This window comes from Macaca nemestrina, chromosome 8 (assembly GCF_043159975.1).
Source record: "Macaca nemestrina isolate mMacNem1 chromosome 8, mMacNem.hap1, whole genome shotgun sequence".
NCBI lineage: Eukaryota > Metazoa > Chordata > Mammalia > Primates > Cercopithecidae > Macaca > Macaca nemestrina.
The window spans coordinates 123,247,602-123,275,248 of NC_092132.1; the positions used below are offsets into that span (position 1 = coordinate 123,247,602).

General features: G+C 38.9%; 1 protein-coding gene across 9 annotated transcripts in view; it reads right to left on the reverse strand.

The window, feature by feature from the left end:
* Positions 1-14,665: 14,665 nt before the first annotated feature.
* LOC105481956 (WRN RecQ like helicase) overlaps positions 14,666-27,647 on the reverse strand; it is a 139,230-nt gene continuing 126,248 nt past the window's right edge. For 8 of the 9 annotated variants that reach the window (XM_011741746.3, XM_011741745.3, XM_011741738.3 and 5 more), the window contains 2 exons: positions 21,214-21,404; positions 14,666-15,429 (listed from right to left, as the gene is read on the reverse strand). In XM_011741746.3, coding sequence (XP_011740048.2) covers positions 15,322-15,429; positions 21,214-21,404 — 299 coding nt within the window. In that variant the 3' untranslated portion in view covers positions 14,666-15,321. Of the gene's footprint in view, positions 15,430-19,821; positions 19,854-21,213; positions 21,405-27,647 lie in introns of all 9 variants that reach the window. The other variant, XM_011741735.2, reaches the window with a different exon arrangement.

Here is a 27,647-nt window from a genome sequence, read left to right on the forward strand (position 1 = left end):
ACCGCTGGTTTAGGGAATCAGTGGAGTTCTCTCACTGAGGTTACTGCAGGAGGACATCACCAAGGATGGGAGATAGTTTCCCACAGGATAGTGCAAAGGTGGCCGCGATGGCACCCATAGGTTCCTGGATCCTCCAGGGTCAGCTAGGACTGCACTTGAAGCAACTAAACAGCTATCAACTCCCTTCCCATGGTCTAGCAGATGAGAACTGATTCCTAAACATAAATGTGCACTCCTCGGGAGTCTGGAAACACTTGGGAAGGAGAATTGCAAAAAATGACAGAGTTCCTGCCAGTAAGTGCTGGGCTTTCACACCATTGCAATGGCAGCAGGATCGTATTTTCTCATTTGTACTCACGACCCATGAAAACTGTGCATGGCATTGTATTCATTCATTCATTCATACATTTGCTCACTCTACGAAAAAATCACTGAGTTACTACTATGTGCCAGAACCAATTTGTCTCAGTCTGTTTGTGCTGCCACAGACTGCGCAATTTATAAACAACAGTTTATTTCTCATAGTTCTGGAGGCTGGAGGTCCAAGATCAATGCGCCAGTAGGTTCAGTGTCTGGTGAGGGCTGCTCTCTGCTTCCAAAATGGAGCCCTGTTGCTGTGTCCTTCAGAGGGGACACATGCTGTGTCCTCACATGACAGAAGGGAAGGAAAGGTGAACTCGCCATTCCTTATAAGAGGACTCAAGTCCTGTTACAAGACCCTAATCCCATCCATGAGGACTCTGCCCTCATGGCCTAATTACCTTCTAAAAGGTTCTTCAACTGTTGTATAGGGGATTAAGTTTCAACATAAATTTTGGGAGGGACACAAACATTCAAAATACCTATTCCATTCTAGGTATTCGACTGTGAATAAGTCCAAATCCCCACCCTCATCAAATTACATTCTAGTGGGAGAAACAGAGCTATGCTGTCCAATACAATAGCCACCAGCCACCTGTGGCTCTTTCTTTCCTTTCTTTCCTTCCTTCCTTCCTTCTTTCTTTCTTTTTTTTTTTTTTTGACAGAGTATCACTCTTTTGCCCAGGCTGGAGTGAAGTGGTACAATCTCAGCTCACGGCAACCTCCACCCCCCAGGTTCAAGTGATTCTCCTGCCTCAGCCTTCCGAGTAGCTGGGATTACAGGCGCATGCCACCATGCCCGGCTAATTTTTGTATTTTTAGTAGAGATGGGGTTTCACCATGTTGGCCAGGCTGGTCCTGAACCCTTGACCTCAGGTGATCCACCCGCATCGGCCTCCCAAAGTGCTGGGATTACAGGCGTGAGCCAAACACGTTGCTATTTCAAAGTAAATTAATTTAAGTTGCATTCAACTAAAATTGTAGTGTGTCAATTGCACTAGCCACATTATATAGTGCTCAATAGTGACTATACGAATACATGTGGCTCGTGGCTACCATATCAGACAGCACAGAATTATAGAACATTATCACAGAACCTCAGGACCACAGGACACGAGAGGACGGGCTGGGATAGACGGTAGTGGCACTGGAACCGTTTTTGTTATGGTAGTCAAGGAAGGTTTCTCTAGAGAGATGACATTTGAGTGAAGGCCTGAATGATTACACCATTAAAAAAAAAAAAATCTAACGATAACCTTAGCAAGAAATGTCAAGGACCTATATGAAAATAATGCTAACATTTTCCTTATTGAACTGAATTTTGAAGGCCAAAGAAATCAAGAAGTGTATCTGGTAGACCTGAAGTCTGGGCAAGGGAGAAAAATGAGTGGAAAGAAAATGAACAAATGTGCAGGTGGGTAGCAGGGTAGCAGGAAGGCCTGAGCCCCAGATCCCTGCCCAGGACACCCCCTGTGCTGCTTGCTGATTCCTGATCTTGACACACCCCACCCTGCACACCACACTCTGGTTCAATCAGTACCTTGTTACTAGCTGGGCACGGTGGCTCATGCCTGTAATCCCAGCACTTTGGGAGGCTGAGATAGGCAGATCACTTGAGGTTGGGAGTTCGAGACCAGCCTGGCCAACATGATGAAACCCCGTCTCTACTAAAAATACAAAAATTAGCCGGGTGTGGTGGCGCACACCTGTAGTCCCAGCTACTCGGGAGACTGAGGCAGGAGAATCTCTTGAACCTGGGAGGTGAAGGTTGCAGTGAGCCAGGATCATGCCACTGCACTCCAGCCTGGGCGACAGACCGAGACTCTGTTTAAGAAAAAAAAAAAGAAAAAACAACCTTGATACTCCCCCGCATGCCATTCCATGCCTTTTACGCCCCTGCTCTTCTGGCCTTTCCCCTGTTCTCTACCTGGCTATTTCTTTTCTTTTTCTTTTTTCTTTTTTTTCTTTGAGTGGAGTCACTCTGTCATCCAGGCTGGAGTGCAGTGGTGTGATCTCAGCTCACTGCAACCTCCGCCTCCCGGGTTCAAGCAGTTCTCTGGCCTCAGCCTCCTGAGTAGCTGGGATTACAGGCGCATGCCACCACGCTCAGCTAATTTTTTTTTTTTTTTTTTTTTTTTTTGAGACGGAGTCTCGCTCTGTCGCCCAGGCTGGAGTGCAGTGGCGCGATCTCGGCTCACTGCAAGCTCCGCCTCCCGGGTTCACGCCATTCTCCTGCCTCAGCCTCCCAAGTAGCTGGGACTACAGGCGCCCACAACCGCGCCCGGCTAATTTTTTTGTATTTTTAGTAGAGACGGGGTTTCACCGTGGTCTCAATCTCCTGACCTTGTGATCCGCCCGCCTCGGCCTCCCAAAGTGCTGGGATTACAGGCGTGTTAAATTTTTAGTAGAGATGGGGTTTCATCATGTTGGCCACGCTGGTCTCAAACTCCTGACCTCTTCTTTTTTCCTTCTTTCTTTTTTTTAAAGGTAGGGTCTCACTCTGTCGCTCAGGCTGGAGTGCAGTGATGCCATCACGACTCACTGCAGCCTCAACCTCTCAGGCTCAACTGATCCTCCCAACTCAGCCTACAGAGTAGCTGGGACTACAGGCATGCACCACCATACCCAGCTGATTTTTGTATTTTTTGTAGAGACGGTGTTTAATCATGTTGCCCCAGCTGGTCTCAAACTCCTGATTTTGTCAAGCGACCCGCCCACCTCAGCCTCTCAAAGTGCTGGGATTACAGGCATGGCTGCTTCTTATTGACACTCCTTAGATGGTCCAGATATCATCTTCTCAGAAGCCCTTCCTGCTCCAACAGGCTAGGTCTGAGTTCTCTTTCCAGAAGCTGCCCTAAGCCCCAGAGCTACCAAATTTGGAGATTTGGGGAATTTGCATATTTGTCGGAACCAGAAAGCCCATCTATGTAACCGGAATGCCCCGCACACTACACAGGCAGAGCTACTTCCTTCGTGCCGGTTGTCAGGTTTGCTCTTCTCCAGACCAGCTGATGTTAGAAGCTTAAAATCGACTGAGCTCCCCATCTTCCATGACAGAAAGAGACATCCAATGCCCTCACCTGATTCCCCTGATTTTCACATTATTTTGTCCCCCAAAAAACCTGTATTGATAAGTGGATGGACCAAAACCAAACACAACCAAATCAAAATGCTCTTTGATTTTCCAGTGCCGTAAAACCCGAAATTTCCAAATCTGACCAGCAGATGGTGCCCTTGAACCAAAGACGTAAAATGTTCACTTCTTCCCCATGTGAGAATGAGTCTAGTTAGGGAAAAAGCCGAAAGGCTTTTGGTGGATGTTTAACACAGTATACAATTCACGTGAGTCACTAAAAATAATAAACTGTCCCTATTAGGACCCAAAACAAAGAGGGTCTGGGGGCTTGCCAAATCCCATCCACATTTTCTGTAAGGGTTACAGAGTTCCAGCAGCCGCCTTCCTCCTTGTTCCCCTTGCAAGTTCAGCGCTTCCTCTGCATCTTAAACGTCCCTCCCCTTACTCAGTAAGCCTTGGAGGAAATTTAAAGTGATTTGTATTCTGTGACTTAGTTACCAGATAACTAATTCATGAACCAGAATATTTCATGAACTTCCGGTTATTTGATTATTCCAGTTATGTTCTTTAAAGATCCTGCAATGCCATACCTTTTATCCGTTGTTCATGAAAAGCAAGCATTACTCTGGCACCTCAAGAAATCTAACCCCGTGCCCTTGAACATGAAAATTATCTAACTCCCCTTTCTTTAACCAAATCAGTAGGCAGCCTTCAGACTGTAACGTGGCTTTCCTGATAGCTTTTCTATGGGCAAAGGATGAGAACAGCTGGCTTTTATTATTCCTATGCTGTGCTAAATGCTGCATCACATTCAATTCTCCAATGACTTTAGCTAAGCCTCTATTTCCTCTTCCACACAATGGTGTTAATAAAAGAGACTTAGAGTAGATCGACTTGCTCAAAGCTGCAGTTACATGTGGTCAAACTCAGGCTAATTCCACAGCTCAACCCTCGCCTTCTCAGCAAGGCGTTTCCTGTCCCAAATTGAAATAGTCCAAACCCCTTCCCTGCTGTGTCCTCTATCGTTTTATCACCATCTAAAGAAGAATGTTTCACTTTTTTTGTTTGTTGCTGTATTCCAGCACCTATAACAGTGCCTGGCACATAGTAAGTGCTCAATAAATATTTGTTGAATATTTACTTCCGTCTCTGTCAACTTGGATAATGAGTCTGAATCTGCACCTGTAAGAAGGATCCACTGGGGGTGCTGACACCACAGATTTTTAACCAAGGTCAGTAAAGGGCCACACACCGGACTGCTGTGATTTTGCCAAGTAGTTGCCTGCCAAGTGTTATCTAGAGAGAGGCTGCTTCTCTCTGGACACCCAGCCACTGACGCTGTGCCGTTTCTGTCTGCTATTTCCCTAGCGACAGCTGAGGGAATACCAACCATGTGTGACAGCCACTGTTAAATGGTCTACAGGCATTGTGTCTAATCCCAGCAACGTCTCTGAGTGTTACAAACGAGGCTCAGAGTGTCTAAGTCACCTGTCCAAAGTCACCTAGCTAGGAGATGGCAGAGCTGTGGACTTTACTGAAAGTGTGACTGACTGACTGCTAAGGTCCAGGGTAGTAATAAAGGGATGCCCTGTGGTCCATAGGATTGGAGACCAGATACAACCTGGACATCTTAACAGAGGCCAACATGAAGGGTAACTGGTCCAAGGACCAGATGGGATTGCGGATCTCAGTGGATACTTGCATAGGAGGCAGAGATGATGAGGGTCCCTGTGCGTCCCTAGTTGCCAAAGCTTTGACCAGAATCCCACAGCACTTAGGCCTCCCCATTCATTGATTCATTCATGTGTTTACTTATTCAACAGATACTGACTGAGTTCCTGCTGTGTGCCAGGCTTTCTTCCAGGTGCTAAAGACACAGCAGTGGAAAAAACGGACAAAACTCCCTGCTATCAAGGAGCTTACAGTTTAGTAGAGGGAGATCATATATCAGTATCATAAATAAGTATTGGAACAGGTAAGAGAATGGGATAGGGCATGAAGATTTTAAGTTACTACTCATCGTATAGTTCATTTGAATAGACTGGAAGGAGTTGGCGTAGTTTGCCTGTGGTTATCTGGGGGAACAGCACAGCAGGTGAAAAGACAAGTCAGGGCAAATGCATGTCACTTGGGGGGCACTACTTGGCGAAATCACATTCTCCCCTAAGACGTAGCATGTCTGGTGTCTTCTAGGAACAGTACAGGGTCTGGTATGGCTGGAGCAGAGGGAAGGACAGGGAGATGGCGTGAGACCAAGATGGTAGGAGATGAGTCCGAGAGGGACTGAGGACAGATCCCAGCAGGGCCTGCAGGCCTCTGTCAGAGCTTCAGGTTTTACTCACAGGAAGAGGAGAAGGAGGGGGAACCTTGAAGTGATCCAGCCTAGCCAAAATAAACCAAGATGACATTTTTTTTTTTTTTTTTTTTTTTTTTACTATCAGGAGGAACTGGGGTTTAAAATAGAGATTTCTGGGCAGGTATGGTGACTTACACCTGCAATCCCAGCACTTTGGGAGGCCTAGGTGGGAGGATCACTTGAGGCCAAGAGTTCAAGTCCAGCCTGGGCAACACAGCAAGATCCTATGTCTACAAAGAATTTAAAAATTAGCCAGGAGTGGTGGTATGCGCCTGCAGTCCCAGCTACTCAGGAGGCTGAGATAAGAGGACTGCTTGAGCCCAGGAGTTCAAGGCTGCAGTGAGCTATGATTGCATCACTGCAACTCTAGCTTGGGCAACACAGTGAGACCCTATCTCTAAAAACTAAATAAAAGTGACTTCTGAGATATGGAAAGTAAAAGCAACATTTCTGAGTTGTTGAATTTGAAGCTTGTGGAATTCTATCTACCACGTACATAAAGATAATATTTTACTTTTATTTTGCAAAATGTCTAGGAGGGAAGAAAATCTTTCCTCCTATAAAATCCACACATGGCTCTGACAGGCAATTCTAATAAGCTTGTTAGTCATCGTGTTCAACAAATAGCTTTTCGTTGTTGGGTTGAGCTTTTGTTTTGTTGCAATTTCATAAATTTAGCACCACTAGGGGAGGCTGGCACCAACATGTGATAAAAACATTGACTTAAGTTTCTTTTCTCATGTCTGCTTTTGCAAAGTTTAATAGTTTGGAAAGGACTCCAAATGAGTAATTAATGGATAAGTAGGGATCTCCCTCTCTGAAGAAAATGTACATGCCTGTTATTTTGTAACAAACGAACATAGATATGAATCATGGAGAAAAACATATTGCTATGTGGCTGTTTGTCTAGACCACTGGGTCTCACCAACTGTTGAGTTGGTATTGGATCACTTGAGCCCAGGAGTTTGAAACCGGCCTAGGCAACATAGTGAAACCCTGTCTCTAAAAAAAAAATTTTTTTTGTTTTTAATTAGCCAGGCATGGTGATGTGCACCTGTGGTCCCAGCTACTCAGAAGGCTGAGGTAGGAAGAACATTTGAGTCCAAGAGTTTGAGACTGCAGTGAACCTTGATCATGCCACTGCACTCCAGCCTGGGTGTCAGCCTGGGTGTCAGCTCTCTCCAAAAAAAAAAAAAAAAAAAGACTTGGTATTGAATGAATGGTGTGTGGCTGTAGTCAGACAAACTTAGTGAGAAGACGAGGAAGGCAAAACAAACAAACAACAACAAAAAAAAAACTAGTGAGCAAAAATAAGGGTAAGATATATTGGTCCACTGTATCAATATTGGTTAAAAAAAATCATGCATTTTAGTCTTTAAAAAGTGGAAGTAAAATTGTATATAACAGGAAACCAGGAAGGAAACACAGAGAACAGTGGAAGCTCACTGAGGTCCTTGTGTCCAAGAGAACAGACAGGGCCACCTCTAATATATTTTTGGAACCCAAGACAAAGGAACAAATAGAAGGCCAAATATGAAATATTTAAACATGTCAGGCTAACTCCATTTAAATACATTCTATCCTCCTACCTAGACAAATATATAACAACCTGGAAGACCAGATTTGAATTGCAGATTTGAATGCTCGTATTCCTTAGGATTCTGTCCTGTTGGTGCAGGGAGAATCAGCCCATGGACACAACCCACTCCTCCTCCTCTGGCTTCACTCTGCACCACCAAGAGGCTCCTGTGCCTACGGACACTCAGCCTGGACATCAAGCCTTGTCCATAAACCTCTCCACAAACAGCCATTCTTTGACCATCTTTTGTTGGAGGCCGAAAGAGTGAGGGTCGTGATCAACTCAGTAAACCACTGGAGGCTATATGAGTAAACAGCAAACTGTTCTCATGAAAGCAGGTTGTCAGCAAACTGACAAACTGTGTCTGCCGCCCAGAAGGAATGCCGAGGGCAGTCATGCCTCAGGTGCAAGTGTTTCTTGTGATCAGGCACATCTGAAGCCTGTTAACGATAATGTGAACCTGTGATCAATCCAGCAGCTGACCAATCGTTACCTCTTCCTCCCTGCTCTTTCTACCCAATAAATACAAAGGGCTGTAGAAGCTCAGGGCGGCTGCCTTTGCTCACTAGAAGCAGTGAGCCCTCTTCTTCCCTGGGTCCCTTTCTTTAAAAGTTACTTTTGTCTTAAGTTTTCATTTCTGCTTTCATCCCCCTTCGTTCAGTTTCATAGTAACTGTCACAGTCTTTCAGACCAGAAACGAACTTATCAGATGGGGAAACAAGGCCAGAAGCCCCTGCAGCCCCTGAAGGCAAGGCATGTTTGGGCCAGGCATTCTGGGGCATGGTCTAGAGAACGGAGACAGGTGTGAGCCAGTGAGCACATCCCCTGGCTCCAAAGATTCTTCGCCTCATGGAAAAGGTAGACGACGTCCTCTCATGAAGGCTCAGCTGCTGGGGAGTTTAACGGAAGTAGGTAGTCAGGTCCATGGCAGCACCAGGATGAGCACCCACTGGTGTCACACAGCTCTCCCAGCCTCAGGACTGGAAAGGATTCGGTCCACCTCTGCAGCTTTTCCTTAATTATTTGGGGGCCAAGACATCTAACATACCCCAGGAAACCTAGACCAATAGTTCCCTTGAGGTCCAAGAATCTCCTTAAAATCCTTCACATTCATATCCTTGCCCTGGGGCTTTCCAGCCCTCCAGCCAGCACCCTAAGATCCTGCTTGCCTGCCAGTTGATGGCTCAAGAGAAGTGTATGGAGGTTGACATTCAGAACGGAGGGAAAGCAAATGTAATGGTTGCCCATCATTCCAGAAAGCCCTGCCTACTTTATATTTTATAAAAGCAGGGCCATGTGTTGTGGCTCATGCCTGTAATCCCAGTGCTTTGGGAGGCTGAGGCAAGAGTTTGAGACTCATCTGGGCAACACAGAAAGACCCCATCTCTACAAAAAAATTAGCTGGGTGTGATGGCACATGCCTGTCATCTCAGTACTCAGAGGCTGAGGCTACTTGATTGCTTGAGTCCAGGAGTTTGAGGCTGCAGTGAGCTATGATCACACCACTGCACTTCAGTCTGGTGAGAGTGAGATCCTGCCTCTAAAAATAAGTAAACAAATCAATAGGTTGGGTGTGGTGGCTCATGCCTGTAATCCCAGCTCTTTGGAAGGTTAAGGCGGGAGGATCACTCGATCCCAGGAGCTCATGACCAGTCTGGACAACATAGGGAGACCCCATCTCTATTTTTTAAAAAGTTTTTAAAACTTAAAATAAATGCAATATATATTTAACAAATACAGAGACTACAGAAACTTAAACAGCTGGCCCCTCTGCCCTTCTGATTGAGGTGGGAGGATCACTTAAGCCCAGGAGTTAGAGACCAGCCAGGGTAACAAATGGAGTCCCTGTCTCTATTCTTTTATAAAGTTCTTAAAATTTTAACTAAAAGAATAAATGCAATATATATTGATTTGATTTAAAATACATGGAGATTATAAAAATTTAAATATCCCTTCCACCCTTCCAATTCCACTCCCCTGAAATAACAAATGTTAATGATTAGGAATGTTTCAGTCTATAACTTAAAAAAAAAAAAATTGTGCAAATCCTTCACAGGATCTCCTCTTTTTTTCATTCAGAGTCCATTTTTTCTCATATCTTATTATGTGAAGTAAATGTTTTCTTTAAAATGTTTTGTTTCTTATAGAAAAGGTTTTTTGTGGATGTTTTTTCATTGAATCTTCAGAGTAAATCTGTCCCTCTTAAGCATGAGATCCATGTTGAGTTTTCTTCTATTTATTCCATCTTTCATGCATCTAGCATGTTGTCTTGCATGCTACAAATGCAAATGTTTACTGAATGAAGACATAAATAAGTATAATACATACTTGTCAATTTTAAACATTGAGTTAGAAAATATAGCTGATTGTGAGGCTAAAGTTTAATTTTCTGAGACACAATTGAAGTTCTGGGTTTAATGAATCGATATTAATAGAATTAATATAGTAACTGTAGTAATTTAGTACTAATTAAGAGTAACCTATTAGATACCTTTCTCTTGCAAGTGAAATCTGTTTAAATACTTCTATGCAATAACAAAGTTAAACATTCATATGAAATATCTCCAATAGTAAGGGCAAATACCTTTCAAATGGTAGGGTCTCTACTTAAAAATCACAAGCAGATACTAATTTTTCAATGATACGTTTTACATTGGAGTCACAAGAGTAATCTGTTACCTGAGTAAGATAAATTATCTCAAGCATTACAAATGCTTAAATATCAAATATGTACTTATTATTTCTTAAACCTAACACATTACTACCAAAGGCTTAATTTATTCTATATTCTACTTATGTCTACATTTTCTCAAGGTTTAAACACATTTACCCAGTAAGGAAACAAGTACATTATCTCAAATGATTTCGAGATTACGTTCCCAACCAAAATCTGGTAAATACCTTCTCATATAGCTGAGACTGCTGAAGTCAGCTACCCCATCAAGGCTGTAACTAACCTTCTTCACTGTTTTTCTGTGGTTTTGCAATTCTTTTCCATAAGATACTTAAAGTCTATTAAGCTCAAAAACTACTTTGAGTTCATTCCATTGGATCTTTCATGCTCTTAATTGCATGCAACCTATTTGAACAGGAAGAATCCTATATTCTTTTCTCATTCTGTCTGGTAGGGATACAGCTTTTTTGAATTCCAGGTAACAGTCAGGGCTTTGTCTGACTCTATGGTCACAGGCTACACCTGGGGAATTCGCCTTCAGTTCACCTGTTCCTGTATAAATATTCCGTAACGTGCCGAGGTGGTTCTGGCCCAGCTACTTGCACCTGGTGATGAGGCAGGTGCAAAAAGACAGAACCTCCAAATACACTCAGGTGGTAGGGAGCGAGGGGAGGGAAACTTGGAAGGTAACAAGTTGGTGCAAGTTATTGCTGTTTTTACCTTTACTTTTAAGCCCCGCCCCCACCGGACCTGGGAAAGGAAGGAGAGGGGGCCTCTTCTGACTCCACTCCCCAAGGGGAGGGGGGTTTGCCTCTGAACGTGGCAAGCATGACCAGGTTTGGATCTAGGGCGCTGGGGTCCTGGTGGTGCTCCAGTGGGCCCCCTCCCTACCCCTGTGACTTGTCCAACCTCCCTACACCTTCAAATGACAAGTTCGCCCCCCGCCCCAGTCCCCAGTGACGAATCCAGCCGCGCTCCCATTCTTCACACAGGGTGGGGACAGACTTTCAAAGACTCGGAGATCCCACGGGTGCGGGTTGGAGACCTTACTCTGCCGGTTCCCAGTTCCCTTACCCTGAGTACACGACTTATGCTCCATTTAATTTTCCATAAGAAATCGCTCTCATGTACTTGTTCTGTGTCATTACTTCTAATGGCAAAATCACCAATTACTTTTGTTACCAGTGGAGGGTGTCCAGGTTCTTGGTGTCTTGAACGAAGAATTGGACAAAATACACAAAGCAAGGAAAGAATGAAGCCACAAAATCAGACATTACTGAAAATAAAGTACCCTCCACAGGCTCCGGGGCTCAAGAACCAATGGGAGGCTGAAGTGAAACAACCAATCAGAGGCTGAAGTGAAGTCACAAAGGTTACCCCCTATGCAAGCATCTGATTGGTTGTGGAAAACAACCAATCAGAGGCTAAAGTGAAGTTACAAAGTTACATTTCTAGGCAGACAAGACTTGGCCTGCAGTCTGATTGGTCACAAAGTTACATTCCTACGCAGAAAGCAACAGAGGTACTTTCAATTTTCCATCTGCCACGCAGAAATGTGGCGGGGAGGGGCAGTTGCAAAAGGAGTAGCCATCTGGTCCTTTTGTTATTTAGGTGTGGAAAATTGGGGGTTTCCTTTGGATTTAGTTCTAGGAAGTCAGTGTGAATCGGCCTTGGTTTCCCTGCGTCCAGACCCTATTCTCCTGCCTCACTTTTGCACCAACCTAATACAACAACCCATACAGAACTTAAAGATCCAGGAAGCCTCTGCCTCCATCCAGGAGCTGCTTCATCCTCTACTCTGTGTAACTACCTCCGAGATTCCATATCCTTTGAGATTAAAAACACTTTACATCTTCTGTGTCTGTTGACGGGTCTTTCCACCAGTTACATCACTGTGCTTCTGTGGCAACTGAATACAACTGGAAGTGAAAAACAACTCCTCATTCAAATGTTTCTGAAATATTCAGAGGTAGGGCTCATTTCAGGAAAGGCATGAACCAGCAGCTCAGCAGGCCACACACCTACGCCAGATCCAACGCTGTTACTAGGGACTAGCTTAGATGAGGTCACAGGTGCCAATCCAATATCCAGGTGGGTATTACTCTCCTTGGAATGAACCCCAACAAAAATCAAGAGCCACAAGAAATGGGGAAAGAGAGAATTTATGCTGGGAAGGCATAAAGTCCACTACAGATAACATAAACAACAACAACAACAAAATTCTCTCTCTTCCCCTCTGGCTATGTATATGGCATGAGACTATACCATATTTCATTTCAAGAATGTTCAAAGCAGCTGGGCATAGCGGTGCACGCCTATACTCCCGCCTACTCAGCAGGCTGAGGCAGAAGTATCACATGAGCCCAGGAATTCAAGGCTATAGCATGCTATGATCATGCCTGTGAATAGCCACTGCACTCCAACCTGGGCAACACAGCAAGATCCTGACTCATTTTTTTTTAAAAAGGTCAAAGCAGTGCTGTTGAAAACAGAAAAAAACTGAAAGCAACTTTAATGTCCAACAATATGAAGTAAGGTACATAATTCATGGTATACCTTTATAATAAAACATTACATCAGCATTTCTCAATCTTTTAGGTCTGAGAACCCATCTATACTCTCACAAAAAAAATCACTGAGGACCCCAAAGAGCTTTTGTTAATGTGGGTTGTATCTATCACTACCACTTTTGTCTGGCTTAACAGAAGTGGCTGGATTCTCAGATCTGCTTCTGCATTCAATCCATTTTGATATGCTGTTTTGGCTGAAGTATATGAAAAAGATCTGACTTTACACGGGCACGTAGTTGGGAAAGAGAAGAGTATTTTAATAGCTTGTTCAGATAACGGTGGACGTTCTTCTCCAAAATTTTACCAAAACCTGGACAAGTGATAGTTTCTTAAAGATTAGTTGCCGTGTGTAATCTGAAACTGTATCAAAAACTTTTTCATACTCTGTTATATTCAAATCCACTGGTCCATCTTGTCCTCTGAACAGATCTTTTACCCAGTCATGATTTCTTTTTTTAGTTTTGAGATGGAGTCTTGCTCTGTCGCCAGGCTGGAGTGCAGTGGCACAAGCTCAGCTCACTGCAATCTCCGCCTTCTGGGTTCAAGCAATTCTCCTGCCTCAGCCTCCCAAGTAGCTGGGATTTCAGGCCTGTACCAATACACCCAGCTAATTTTTGTATTTTTAGTAGAGACAGGGTTTCACCATGTTGGCCAGGGTGGTCTCGATCTCCTGACCTCATGATCCGTCCGCCTCAGCCTCCCAAAGTGCTAGGATTACAGACGTGAACGACCGCGCACGGTCTCAGTCATGATTTCTTAACATCACATATTAGTCATCCAGAACATGCTGATTCACTGAGTTATAAGGATCTTCTAAACACAGAAAAAAATATTTACATAATATCAAAAACTCACATTTGTTAATTACTATCCATCTCATTAGAAAAGGTTTTATGTAAGACTGTGCACGATGGCTCACACCTGTAATCCCACTATTATGGGAGACTGAGGCAGGAGGACTGCTTGAGGCCAGGAGTTCAAGACCAGCCTGGGCAACCTAGAGACCTCATCTCTACAAAACATAAAAAGAAAAAATTAGCAGGCCATGGTGGTATGCACCTGTAGTTTCAGCTACTCAGAGGCTGAGGTGGGAGGATAAGAAAGAAAGAGAGACAGACAGAGGGGGCAGGGTGAGGAGGGGAGAGAGAGAGAAAGACAGAGAGAAGTCTTTATGTTAAGGAAAGCTGTCAAGCTTCCAGTGGAGGAATACAACTTTTCCAAAATCATACATTTTGCTAGAAATCTCCAATTTTATCATTGGCACAACAAATACCATCAGTTGTTTTCCGTGAAGAGGCCATCTTAGTTCAATTTTGAGAAAATGTCTGCCAAACATCCAAATCTAAATAACCAATCATCGTTTTTCGTCATTCTTTTCAGTGAAAATGGCATTCCATGAAAAAAAAGCAGCAAATTCAATTGGCAACTCAAATAAACAAGTGCTTCTCCTGGAGACAGCCTCGTACCTAGGCATGCAGCAGATGTGTCTGTGCGTACTTGCTACTCCATCACACAGGATATTCACAGGGTACTGCAGATGCACACACAACAGCATGCAAATGCAGAAGCCATGGCTGGAGAACTACATATCACATATTTAATAGGCACCACTACCTTCTGGTAATGGAATGCAGAAAAATGGGAATATACGAGACTTTTATATTTTACCTAAAAACAAGTGAATATAAAAAAGTCTGGTGGGATACACAAAAGAGGTTGACTGTGATTAGCTACTAGTAAAATTATGAATGATTTTTATTTTCATTTTTCTCACTTCCCTGGATTTTCTAGTTCTTCTATGACAGATATATTTGTTTCTTAACAAGATATTTTTATTTACAAAAAAGCCAATCAAAGGCTTTGAAATGTATAGTGAACTGCTTAAAGTTAAATAACCATAGTTTGCCCAACTCTGTGTCACAGTATAGGTTTTAAATTAAGTCAGGTGTGCTACATAAGAGAGATTAGAATCAAATTCTGACATCCTTGAAAAATAAAGGTACTTAAAGTAATTAAGTAAATGAAAGCTAAAAAATATATATCTATAATATTCAGCGTGAAAATCATTGTTTTATTATTTGAAAAATAATAGAAATTGTATATAAAATACAAAATGTACAGTTGCCTAGTGCAATTGGTATCCATTTTACATTTTTTACATTTTTTTCCCCTAGTTAATGGCACCCAAAATGTGGTTTCATTTTCACTGGCCTAGTTAACTAATACCATTTAACAATGTGTTTAAGAGCTTCTTCAAAAGATAGTAAAGACAATTTGTAAAATAACTATGCTTTCTTACATTTACAAAACAGAATTTTGATAATATATGAGTATTTTATATCACATAATTACCATGTAACTACTAATCTGTTGTCTATATCAAATCACAGCACATAACATTTTCCAAATACACTGTTTTAATAAAGAGATTAGAAAATAGAACAGTAACAGTTTCTTAAAGCAATCTTACAGGAAGTCTAATTTAATATTCTGTTAGGTAATGTACTCACGTAGCCTCCCAGAAGACCCAGAAACTTTACGTGAATTGCGGAAGGCTGATTTAAGATGCTAGTTCTTCAATAAACAGTGAACTCTGTAATCAGAATCATTTTTAAGTCAAAATACTATTCCTTACTCTTCAGAAATAAAATATAACTCTCCTCTTGTAATACAGCAAGAAACATAATTGTTCCGGTAATTGCCAGCTTAACTAAAAAGGCCTCCCCTTTTCGTTTTGTCCATTAATTTCTTGCTGGTGTGACTTCCTTTGGCAAACCACATAGGTAATCGTCTCTTTCTCTCTGCAGATGAAGTCTATAGGAAATAGAAAGAAAAAGAAATCAAATCTTTGTACTACTGAGAAGTGGTATTAGTTGCAAACAAGTAACATAGGTTCCTGAATATACACCCATCCTTTCTCCTCCATCCAAAAAAAAAAAAAAAAAACCAAATTAGTGGTTATCTATATAATTTATTTCTGGATCAAAAAGTAAATAAATATAAGAGATATAAAATCACTACATCATTTCTTTAGGCAATTACTTGCCATCTCATCACATAGTCTTAGACACTCAAGACACCTCATTCAGTAAGTAAAAATCTAGACATTATTTCAGATCTATATCCCATGGTGTACTTGCTTTGAGTTGACCAAAATGGTGAATTTAATGTTTTGAGGAAGGAACATGCCTGGGCATGTATACATACACAAAGAGTTATATTATGCATGTGAAAAGAATATAGCTTCTAACATCTACAATGGGAGGTAGACAGACTTGTCCAATCAGCACCCTGTAGAGTGGCCAAGGCATAGTATGCTTAATAAACATTTGCTAAATAAATGGAAAAAATAAAAGTTTCTTGTCTCATAGACTCATCTGAGAATCACTATAGATCCACTTCCCAGAAAAAAAGAGAAATATACACGTGCACACTTTCGCACACATTTCAGCAGCTCACGTGTCAAAGAGCCTCTAAACCTCAGGTTAAACATCCTTGAAAAAAAATAATTTAAGGCTGGGTGAGGTGGGTCATGCCTGCAGTCCCAACACTTTGGGAGGATTATTGGAGCCCAGGAGGTCAAGGCTGCAGTGAGCTATAGTCATGCCACTGCACTCCAGTCTGGGCTGCGTAAGACCCCGTCTCAAACAAAACAAAACAAAACAAAACAAAAAACAAGACAAACAAACAAAAAAGGTAGTGTTTGGGTACAATACCATCTGCACATGAAAAAGAATTAAATAATTTTAAGTAAGTGTTTCATAAGCCTACAGTGGCATACATTTGTGTTATCTCAGAGTACTAGATCCTCAGGATAACATAACAGAGAAATCATTCCATCATGAGTACATCCTGGAATCCAGAGTTAATTTGGGGTTATTATTAATAAAAGTAATTGAGAGATTTTATGAGAAGTTTGGCCTTATCTAAGGTACAATGTGTCTGTTAGCCTAAAATACAAAAATACCATTTATTCCATTTCAAGAATGAAGACTATCTAGATATTGTTCATCAGCTGCTTGCTATGTTTGATTATATTTTCTATGTTTAAAAAAGGCTTTGAAATATTTAACAGTAGGAAAACAGCAAAAGATCCTTGGCAGAACACTCTGAAACTTCATATTTAAAAAAGGTAAAAACTTAGCTGTTCCAGCTTAAGTAAAAAAATCCAGGGTAGAAAAAAGGGCTTTGTACACATCAGCAAAGGCTAAAGAAAAAACTGGCTAAGATTGCAACTTTGTTCCTAGGTACCCAACTGCAAGCAGGGAAGAGAAAATCAAAAGAATGGATGAGACTTATACACACTGTAAGATACTATGACTTAGAAATAATAAATATTGGGGATATAAGGTGGCATACAGAAAAGGCATTTTGCATTTTTCTAATGATCCGTGATGTTGAGCTTTTTTTCATGTTTGTTGGCTACATAAATGTCTTCTTTCAAGATGTGTCTGATCAAGTCCTTTGCCCACATTTTAATGTTTTTTTTTTTTTTTCTTGTAAATTTGTTTAGGTTCCTTGTAGATCCTGGATATTGGACCTTTGTCAGATGGATAGATTGCAAAAATTTTCTCCAACTCTGCCAAAAGAGGAGGACATCTGAACAGTAATAAAGCAGAGGAAGAAACCCTAAGTCATGTTGTATGTAGCCTAATACCATGGAGTAGCATAGACTTTGAAATCAGGCAGAACCAGGTTTGAACTTTAATTGAGCCACTTGCTAAATGTATGACCTTATTATGCATGTTACTTAAGCTTCAATGTCTTCACAGAGAAATGGAAATAATAGTACATAACATCACTGAATTATTTGGAGTTAAATAAGAATAAATGTAAAATAGCGAAATCCTAATTTCTTCTTCATACTCATTAATTGGTAGCTAATATCATTTCAAGTCTTCTGTATTTCTATAAACATGATCATCAGCATTTATAGTGGAATTATAATAATGATCTCATTTCATTGAAAAAAGGGGGAAATACTTACACTGAGTGTGTCTTTCGAGTGTCAACAGTAAATTATTTGAAGAAGTGTTCAGTATGAGATCTAAGTTACCTAATAGAAACAATGTCTTCCAGTGTCTATTTCCTTCCTCAGTAGACTACTAAAATTCCCAGCAACAAAATTTTAAGGGCCTCTTTACATCTTTTTAATACTCCCAACTCTGTTACCAAGCTATTACCATTAAGTTATGAACAGGAAACATCAACTCATTTGCTGATTATATGTGCACATACAGATGAAGCAAATACAGAAATATGTAAGTTACGTTCACATTTAATTTCATTTATAAACAAGGTCAATCCATATATTTAGTTACCAAGCCTGATGCATTTGTCATGAAAACTATTTTCATAAATCAATTTTACCTGTGAATCAGCATCTGTAAATAAATCTTCTACAAAACTATTTGTATAAAATATTGTGTATTTTAATTTGTAATCAAACTCAGTGATCAAGCAGGAAATGTCACACATTCTCTCTTATACAGTCAGGAAAAATAAGAAGAAAAAAAAAGGCACAGGACGAGAGGTACTGGGAAGACGGTGGCGGCAGCAGCAGCAGCAGAGCTTTTAATCTTTCTGAATTCCAGAATTAAGACAGAAGTAGATAGTAAAACCCCAAATCCATTGTCAACATTTACAATAAAACCAAGTGTAAAGGTGTCCTTGGGAAACTAAAATTGTAACAATGTAGGGGCAAACCACCAACAGCAATTAAGACCTGCACAGTACTGACATCTGTACGGGAGAAAGCAGAGGCAAGCAGTGTCCGATAACAAGAGAACCCCAAGATAGCCCACAGGCAAACACTGGGAAGACAGATTAATGAGAGATTAATCTGATAATAGCATCTGAAAATGGGAGAGCTTTTGTCCAAGCCAATAGCGAGTACAACGAATCCACAGTGATCTCTTAGGTGAAGAGCGCAGCTGGCTACTCTGAACCCTGGGACTAGCCGAGGCTGCCTTCTAGGAGAAGGCTCCACATTCAGGAGAAATCACTGGGGTTAAATCAAAACCAAGCAGGACAGGTACAACAGAGACTAAAGGGAGACAAAGCCTAGATAAAAATGGCAGAGTAGATCTCATAAACCAAGTTTCCATATTTTAGACATTATACAAAAACATTAGAGACAGATGTGAAATTGGGAAAATCATCCTGAACCATGCCTTCTTTTGAAAGTACAGGAAAACTAATCTCATATGAAAACGAGCAAAAGAAAAGTATCAAGGTCAAATCTTTGACACCAGAAAGACTTGCTTAGATACAGAATAAAACTGTAGTCTTTCAAAATGAACTGGAAAACATTAGGAAAATTATCTAAAACACAAAAAGATGTCACAAATCAAAATTAGAAAAATTCAAAACTGGGGGAAAACTGAGGGGGAAAACTGAGGAAAGAATCAGAAATAAAAGAAAAAAATGACAGAAGTCTTCAGTTAATAAGGTTGCTCCTTTGGTAAAACTAAAATAAAATAAATCTCTCTATATAAATAAACAAAGAATTTTTAAATCCAGAACCTTTAAAAAATAATTTAAAAATAAGTGAATACAAAGCTATGTGGAATACAGAAATAAATACAACTGATTATGTTAAAAGAGAAATAGAAGGTGAAAAGGAAGAAAAAAATTTAAAGAGAAATGAAGAAATAAAAAGAATGCATGAAAAGTGACAAATATTGAAGCTGGGTAAAGAAGATCCAACATACATGTATAGCAGAAGTTCCTGAAGAAGAAATACAAAGTAATGGAACAAAATACTAAAAAGTATGATTTAAGAAAACTTTATAGAACATTTTTAAAAAAACTATCATTTAAGAAAACTTTCCAGAAATAAAAGAATACTAAATATTTAAAGAATCCACCATGTACCTATGGATATTGAATCCGAATTATCAATGCCAAGACATCATCTTTCTGTTAAACAAAGACATGATTGAGCTTCTATCTTAATAGCAAACACAAGAGATGTAAACATAACAATACGTCAACTAATAAAAAGAATTTGTTCTAATGACTTTATCCTTTGTCAAAAGCCTCATAATTATAAATGAAACAGACTAAGGGATATAAATCAGGTCAGTAGAGAAGATGAACGTTAACATATGACAGATTCTGAAAGTAGGCCTCCAACACTCTACAGAAATCAGCTTTTCATAAAGGGAGGCTGATGAAGACAGATGCTTTGGATGACTCACTCACCTCTACTTCCCAGCCCCAACACCGTTGTTCCCCTAAAAAGGGGCCAAATAAGGTAGACCTTTTAGAATCCAGTAAGTTTAGTAAAATTTCTTCCCACCCAAACCCCCACAATATCCCCCATTCTCTTGTTGACATGTAATGTTACTGAAATAGGGGAAAAGCAAAAATGGCAATATATAGTTAAAATTTTACTACAAATGTGCTTCTATATTGAGGAAAAATAGTAAGTTACACCTTTTCCTGTATTGACAGGTTGAAGCTGGGAAAAAATAAGAGGGTCTTAGGCATTTGGTATAGATTACAGAAACAGAAGGCTGAGCATTAGAAGCTAAATTTCATTACCTCCACCCAAAATATGTTTTCTTTAATGTTCCTCTTACAGCTAGTTCAGTTATGAACAATATAAAGATTTCCAACTAATTAAGTTTCATTAGATTATCTAGGACATGACTCTATATACAGATTTAACTCAAGTACAGAATTTAAAAAGACCAGCTCCCCTTATTTTTAAGCAATTCAAAAAAGTAGCAGTTTAATTGCCAAACAGCCTATAAAGATTACCTTAGAACTAAAGTGTAATTCCTAATTCTCTAATACAAATAATCACCACCACCTACTGCCACATTGAATTTACCAACTAAGAATTTAAACAATTTTTTAGTTAATCATTTCAAAAACATTTATAATGGAGTCATGTAATTTTAGACCCGGAAGATACCGAAGGTCAAATTTTTAAATTTATGCCATTATTTAAGAGTCATATTACTAAATAATACTCTCTGATTGCTATTTATCTCATGCCATACAAAGAGCAATTATTTTTGAAGCATTTGATTTTAATAAAACATACCATCTAACATAATACTAAATTTGTAATCTATCTATGATCATGCAAAAGCACTAGGAAATGCTGAGAGCCACAAGCAACAGTAATTCTTGTACCTCAGATATACATATCATAGTAACAGACGATGATGAATGACAGAATGATAATAAACCAGTCTGGGAGGTATTTATAACACAATTTGTTTTCACTTTCATTAACTACATAAACTGCCATATGCTTAAATTCATTAACTATACATCCAAAAGGAAGATTTTTCCAGGCTATATGGTCAATATGAGGTACAGGTAAAATTTAAGCTGACATTCTACACAGTAAGCTAAACAGATGGACTAAACATCCCTTTTACTGTCTTTTTTTAAAAAATCACTTTTCTCAGATCATATTTATGAAAAGTAAAGGAAATGTGGCCCATAGAGAAAGTAATCATATCAGAATTCATAATAGTTCAAAAAATACAGCATTCTAGTACTAGGATATGCAAATTGAAGAAACTGACACTATATGAAAATTCTCTATATAATTAACAGCTTGGTATTGATGCCTACTTCTTCCTTGCTTCTCTTAGAACTTGAAGAGATCTCTTCAGAACTGGGAAAATATCTCCTTTTGTTGACATCACATGAAGGCTGAAGTCTGCTGTCAGTACCATGTTTAAGGATCGCAATTGCCATGTGGATAAGGTATGTGTCAATGTTTTCAGGAACTAACATTCTGATTAGGTTAATTTTACTCATATCTGTAAAAGATAAAAAAAAAACTCCATTTCAAAATAAATTACAGAGAACATTTTAGAAAACGTATCAGCTAGAAATAGTGAAATATTCTGTAGAAAGGAAGGAGGAGGGTTGCCAAAGAAGTTTCCTCTTTCAAATGCCTATAGCCTTACGGAACGGAAATGGAGTAAAAACTCCACTCAGGTATCACTATCACCTGAAGCCCCTGCCTCCAAGGTCCAAAGTCAGGTCAGTACTATTGACACCGCATAAATTGTGTTTCAAACTGTCTTTTGTGGGCTGCCATGAGAGTCAAAACAACCATTCATAGAATTGCTCTAAAGGAAATTGTGTTTCCAATTCCAAATATCAATTATAATTAGATTTTTCTTAAAATAATTTATTCTGATCACTTGCTGGCCTTTTGCCTAAGATCAAGTATAATAATGATTTATTCTTTAAGTAGAAGCTAATCGTACTTGTAAATAAGATTCTAATAAAAAGGATTCTTTCAATGGCTATTACTGTAATAACAAGAGACATAAATGATTTTAAATGCACATTAACTAGATGAGATTTCTGGGAACATATTTCTTATTTTCAGAATCAAGAAACTTTACATTTTTTTGCAACTCAACAGAACTAATTCAGACTGTGTCAATTTCTTGACACCTTCTAAAATTATGTAGCACCCTCCTATAGGCAAGCCAATAATTATGTTTCAGCACTTCCTTCCAACATCACGTTTTTCTGCAATGCTCCAGAGTGCGGTAAACCCAAGCAGTTTAGAACCTACCCATTCACCTTCACCTAATTTACAAAACATATCCAACATTTGACACCCAACTCAAATCAGTGATCAGAAACCAAGTATTTTTCAAATGACAACCTGAAAAGACGTTCTTTAAATTATTAGTTTTCAGGTTTATATTTTCCTTTCTTCTAAAGATTAGCTTGCTACTCCAAGACTCCTCAAAACACTGCAGTTTAAAAATCAAAAAACAAAACAAAATAAAACAAAAAACAGGAAGAGAAAGTTATGCAGCTAATATAAACTAGGTCAGTGGGTTAACTAATTAAAGTTTCAAAATCTTAAAAAGGAAAAGATCACCTCTATACATAGTAAAATCAGCAACGTGACTATCTTATCTCTCAACCAAACTAAAATTGTATTTGTCCCTTGATCATTATATCATCCTAATAATGTCAAAATTCCCCCAATTTTACTATTTCATCATTTTTTAATGGCTGAGGAGTATTCTGTTGTATGTGTGTATCCAAATTTACTTTGAGTTCCCTTTTATTTGTCTTCAAATTTTAAAATACGTTTGGAACACCTTGGGCACATTAGTCCACTTTGTTCAATGGTAAATTTTACAAAAGCTAAACACAGATCAAGTATTTCCAGTTAAAATTTAGCATCAGAAGATATGTTGTATATATAAAGTACATACCTGATTACAAAGGCTTATTACAGAAAAAAGTACATAAAATATCTCATTAATAATTTTCAGATTGATTACATGTTGAAATGATAAAATTTTAAATATAGTAGACTAAATTATATTATCGAAATAAATTGCATCCATTTACTTTTTAAAATGTGGCTACTAGAAAATGTAAAATTGCATATGTAGCTCGCATTATATTTCTACTGATAGTGCTGTTTTAGAAAGACCATATAAATTTTCCCACACTCAAAACCAAGTAATATACCACTACATTGCATTAAATTCATTTTCTTCCATGGGTATTTAGAAATTAGATAAATAAACTATGGATTAATTTCTTCATACTATAAATGTGACATTTATAAACCAAGTTTTTAGGGAAAAATCACACAAGCTTGAGCTATTATCGTGTAATGGGCTAAACAAATTAATTTTAAAAGAAAAAATAAGATATTTCATTCACTTTTGAATCACTTTATTTCTAAAATTAGAATGTCTTTTGTTCATAAAATGATGATGCATAAACATCCGCTTATGGTGTTAAACCACTATTAATGATTTAAAGTTAAATGTATAAGGTTAATTTCTAGATATAATTTAAAAATTCATATATTTTTCTAATACATTTCTACAAGTACCCTTTATATTTCTATGGTAAATTCATCCTGCATTTTATACATATGCAAATAAGTGGCATTTAGCTTTACAGGTGCATCTCATTCTGCTCTAACTTCCCATGTAAATAAGTGCTGAAAATATCTACCGCAGAATTCATGACAACACTGGCTACACGCCTTCAGTGTTTTCAAAGAGATCATATTACCCTTACTTCTATAGTAGATCCCTTGGAAGCCACTCTTAATTTTCCAGTTACATGCACATTAAGAATGGGAGAATAAAATTAATCAAAATACTATCTAGGAACCTCATTCAATGCCTTAATTTATTATTAAGCATAGTTCGAATCCCAAATCCATAAACAGAGTTTAAAATTATATAAACAAGGACAAACGAAAAGAATACAAAGGTACAAAGCTCCTTTAAATATGAACAGTTTTCCAGACAAAACCTACTTAACAAATAAGAGTATGAAATTAATAGCTATGTTTTCTCAATTCATAATTACTCTATTTTTAGGTAAAGATTGTGTCATAATAAAATACAGGAAACTTCTCAATTCAGGATTGTACAAAGTTTAGATTTAATCAAACTCGTTCTTTAAAACTCTAAATTATTGTGGCATGGCTACAGTTAAATAAAATATGAAAATAGCATATCTGAATCATTATTATAGTATGTATATCCTCATTCCTTATTATCATTTATAATCCAACAATGTTTTCTCCAGTAAGAGAACAAAAGGTATTTTATAAAGAAAAAACAAGAATCCAAAAGCACAATCTCACATCCATAAATGATAGTTTAATGATTGAGTGTACTATCAAAAGAAATAAAAGAGGGCTGGGCTCAGTGGCTCACACCTGTAATCCCAGCACTTAGGCAGGCTGAGGTGGGAGGATCACTTGAGACTAAAAGGTTCAAGACTAGGCTGGGCAATGTAGTGAGACCCCATCTCTACAAAAAATACTTGAAAATTAGCCAGGTGTGGTCCCAGCTACTTGGAAGGCTGAAGTGGAAGGCTTGCTTGAGTCCAGGAGTTCAAGGGTGTAGTAAGCTATGATTGTGCCACTGCACTCCAGCCTGGGCAACAGAGTGAGACCTTGTCTCAAAAAAAAAAAAAAAAAAAGAGCTCATGGTTATCACAACCTTCTTAACCTCCTCTATTCTAGATTTAAAAGTAGGCTACAAAAACGTACTTTTTCATATTATATGTGCAACCTACAGACAGTGTATTAACAGAACAATAAGTTTTTGGTAAGTATATCTTAAGAATTTTTCACCATTATATTCTGCTTGATTTTAATATTTCTTACTTTAAAAAGTTATCTAACATCAAAAATGGAAATTGCAAATCTTAGAATGTAGAGGGTACTAGATATGGTAAGGGGTAAAGACACTCAATAAATAAAGATATGAAACTGATTATAAATAAGTTAATTTGTTTCACTCATCGAGTTTATATACCCATATCCTATATCAGGATTAGAAATTGCGTATTTCTTTCCTTTAAGTTAACTGGCAATACAACTTTAACATGAGTAAAAAGAGAAACTTGTTCAGTCATTAATCTTAGACATGGTATTAAAACAGTTTTATAACTCTCTAGGCCTCACATTCCTTATCTCCAAAACAGGGTGGGATAGGAAAGGGAAAGTGTAATGGTTTCCAATTTCATTTCTAAATCTAAAGTTCCATAACTTTGTGCCTACATGATTTAGAAAGCAAATTAACAGTGCTTCAATTCTTTACTGTGGGCAAATAAAACAGATGTTGTCAATACGTGGCTGAATAATATAATATGAAATTTTCCTTTACCATTTCCCTCTGCCCATAATGAAGTGATGTTAGAATGTCCATTTAGGACATTCAGGAATATATGCCCAAGAATTCTTTAGTGCGAATGAGCACACATGCGTGCGTGCACACACACACACACACCATTACAACCGGTTTGAGTTCTTAAATTGTATGTCTCTATAAAATACATATTGGGGAACATTCTTTCTTATATACTTATTAAGTTCATGTATTCTTAAGTGCCTATTAAAAATGACAAACTATAAAAATAATCATATTTAAAGGGTATATTTAAGACACCATAAAACTTTACCATCTGTGTCTTCAGTCATCATCATCATCATCATATTCACCACCACCATTTGCTATTACCAGTGTGCCAAAGCTTTCTGAACAGTATCTAATTTAAAGTCATACACCACATAATGATGTTTCAGTCAACCATGGGCAGCCAACAGGAACAAGTATCCATTAGATTATCACACAGCTGAAAAGTTCCTATCACCTAGTGACATCATAGCCATCATAACATCACAATGCAAAGCATCACCCATGTGTTTGTGGTGGTAATGGTGTAAACAAACTCACTTTGCTGCCCGCTGTGTAAAAGTCTAGTATATACAGTACATAATACTTAAAAATGATAACAAATGACTATGTTACTATGTTTATGTGTTTGCTATATTATACACTTTATAAATATTTTTTAGAAGTTCATCGTAAAACAAGTAGGCCCTTCTGGAGGTATCCAGAAGAAGGCATTGTTATCATAGGAGATGACAGCCCCATGCATGTGACTGCCCCTGAAGACCTTCTGGTGGGACAAGATGTGGAGGTGGAAGACAGTGAGACTGATGATCCTGAGCCCATGTAGGCCTAGTCTAATGTGTGGGTTTGTGTCTTGGTTTTTAACAAAAAAAAAAATGTAAAAAGTAAAAACGAATTTAACAAAATCAAAAACAGAAAAAAGCTTAGAGAAGAAGGATATAAAGAAAATATATTTGTACAGCTGTACAATATGTTTGTGTTTTAAGCTAAGTGTTATTACAAAAGAGTAAAAAGATTTTAATTCATAAAGAAAAATCATTACAGTAAGCTAAGGTTAATTTATTATTGGTGAAAGAAGAAAATTTTTTTAACTTTTATTTTGGTTTCAAGGGTACATATGAAGGTACATTATACAGATAGATTCGTATCAGAGGGGTGAGTGTGGCCTAAGTGCACAGGGTTTATAAACTCTACAGCAGTGCACAGTCCTAGGTCTTCACATTCACTCACCACTCACTCACTGACTCACACAGAGCAACTCCCAGGGTGCAAGCTCCATTCGCCGTAAGTGCCCTATACAGATGTACCCTTTTGTATCTTTTTTTTGAGACAGAGTCTCACTCTGTCTCCCAGTTTGGAGTGCAGTGGCACAATCTTGGCTCACTGCAACCTCCACCTCCTGGGTTCAAGCAATTCTCCTGCCTCAGCCTCCCAAGTAGCTGGGATTACAGGCACCTACCACCACGCCTGGCTAATTTTTGTATTTTTAGTAGAGACGGGGTTTCACCATGTTGGCCAGGCTGGTCTTGAACTCCTGACCTCAGGTGATCCGCCCACCTCGGCCTCCCAAAGTACTGGGATTACAAGCGTGAGCCACCATGCCTGGCCTTTTAAAAAAAATCTGTTACACTGTATTTCTACTGGGCCTTTTCTATGTTTCACTATGTTTATATGCACAAATACCACTGTGTTATAATTGCCTACAGTATTCACTAAAGTCACATGCTGTACAGATTTGAAGACAGGAGCTATACCATACAGCCTAGATGTGTCGTAGGCTACACCATCTAAGATTAAGTCCACTCTGTGAGGTTCCCATAAGATGAAATCGCCTAACAACACATTTCTCAGAATTCATCCCCATCATCAAGCAACACATGACTATATTTCTCACAATTCTATAAGAGAGGCAATATTAATTCTCCCCGTCTTAGAGATGAGGAAATTGAGGATTAGGGAAATTGGATCACTTGATGGAGGCCACATAACAATGAAATGCTAGAGCCAAGGTCTAAATACAGATCTGTCTATTACCAAAGCCTTTGCTCTTACAGACTAGACCAACACCACCTGTAAGTTTCAGGATATAAAGAAGGCAGCTAAATAATAGCAGAAATGCCAATAGAAAAAAAAAAAAGGTTGGCGGAGGGAACTGCACAAATTCTTTTCTTCTTTTTTTTTTTGAGACAGAGTCTCACCCTGTTGTCCAGACTGTAGTACAATGAGGCAATCTCGGCTCACTACAACCTCCTCCACCTCCCAGGGGGGTTCAAGCGATTCTCCTGCCTCAGCCTCCCAAGTAGCTGGGATTACAGGTGTGTGCCACCAAGCCCAGCTAATTTTGGTATT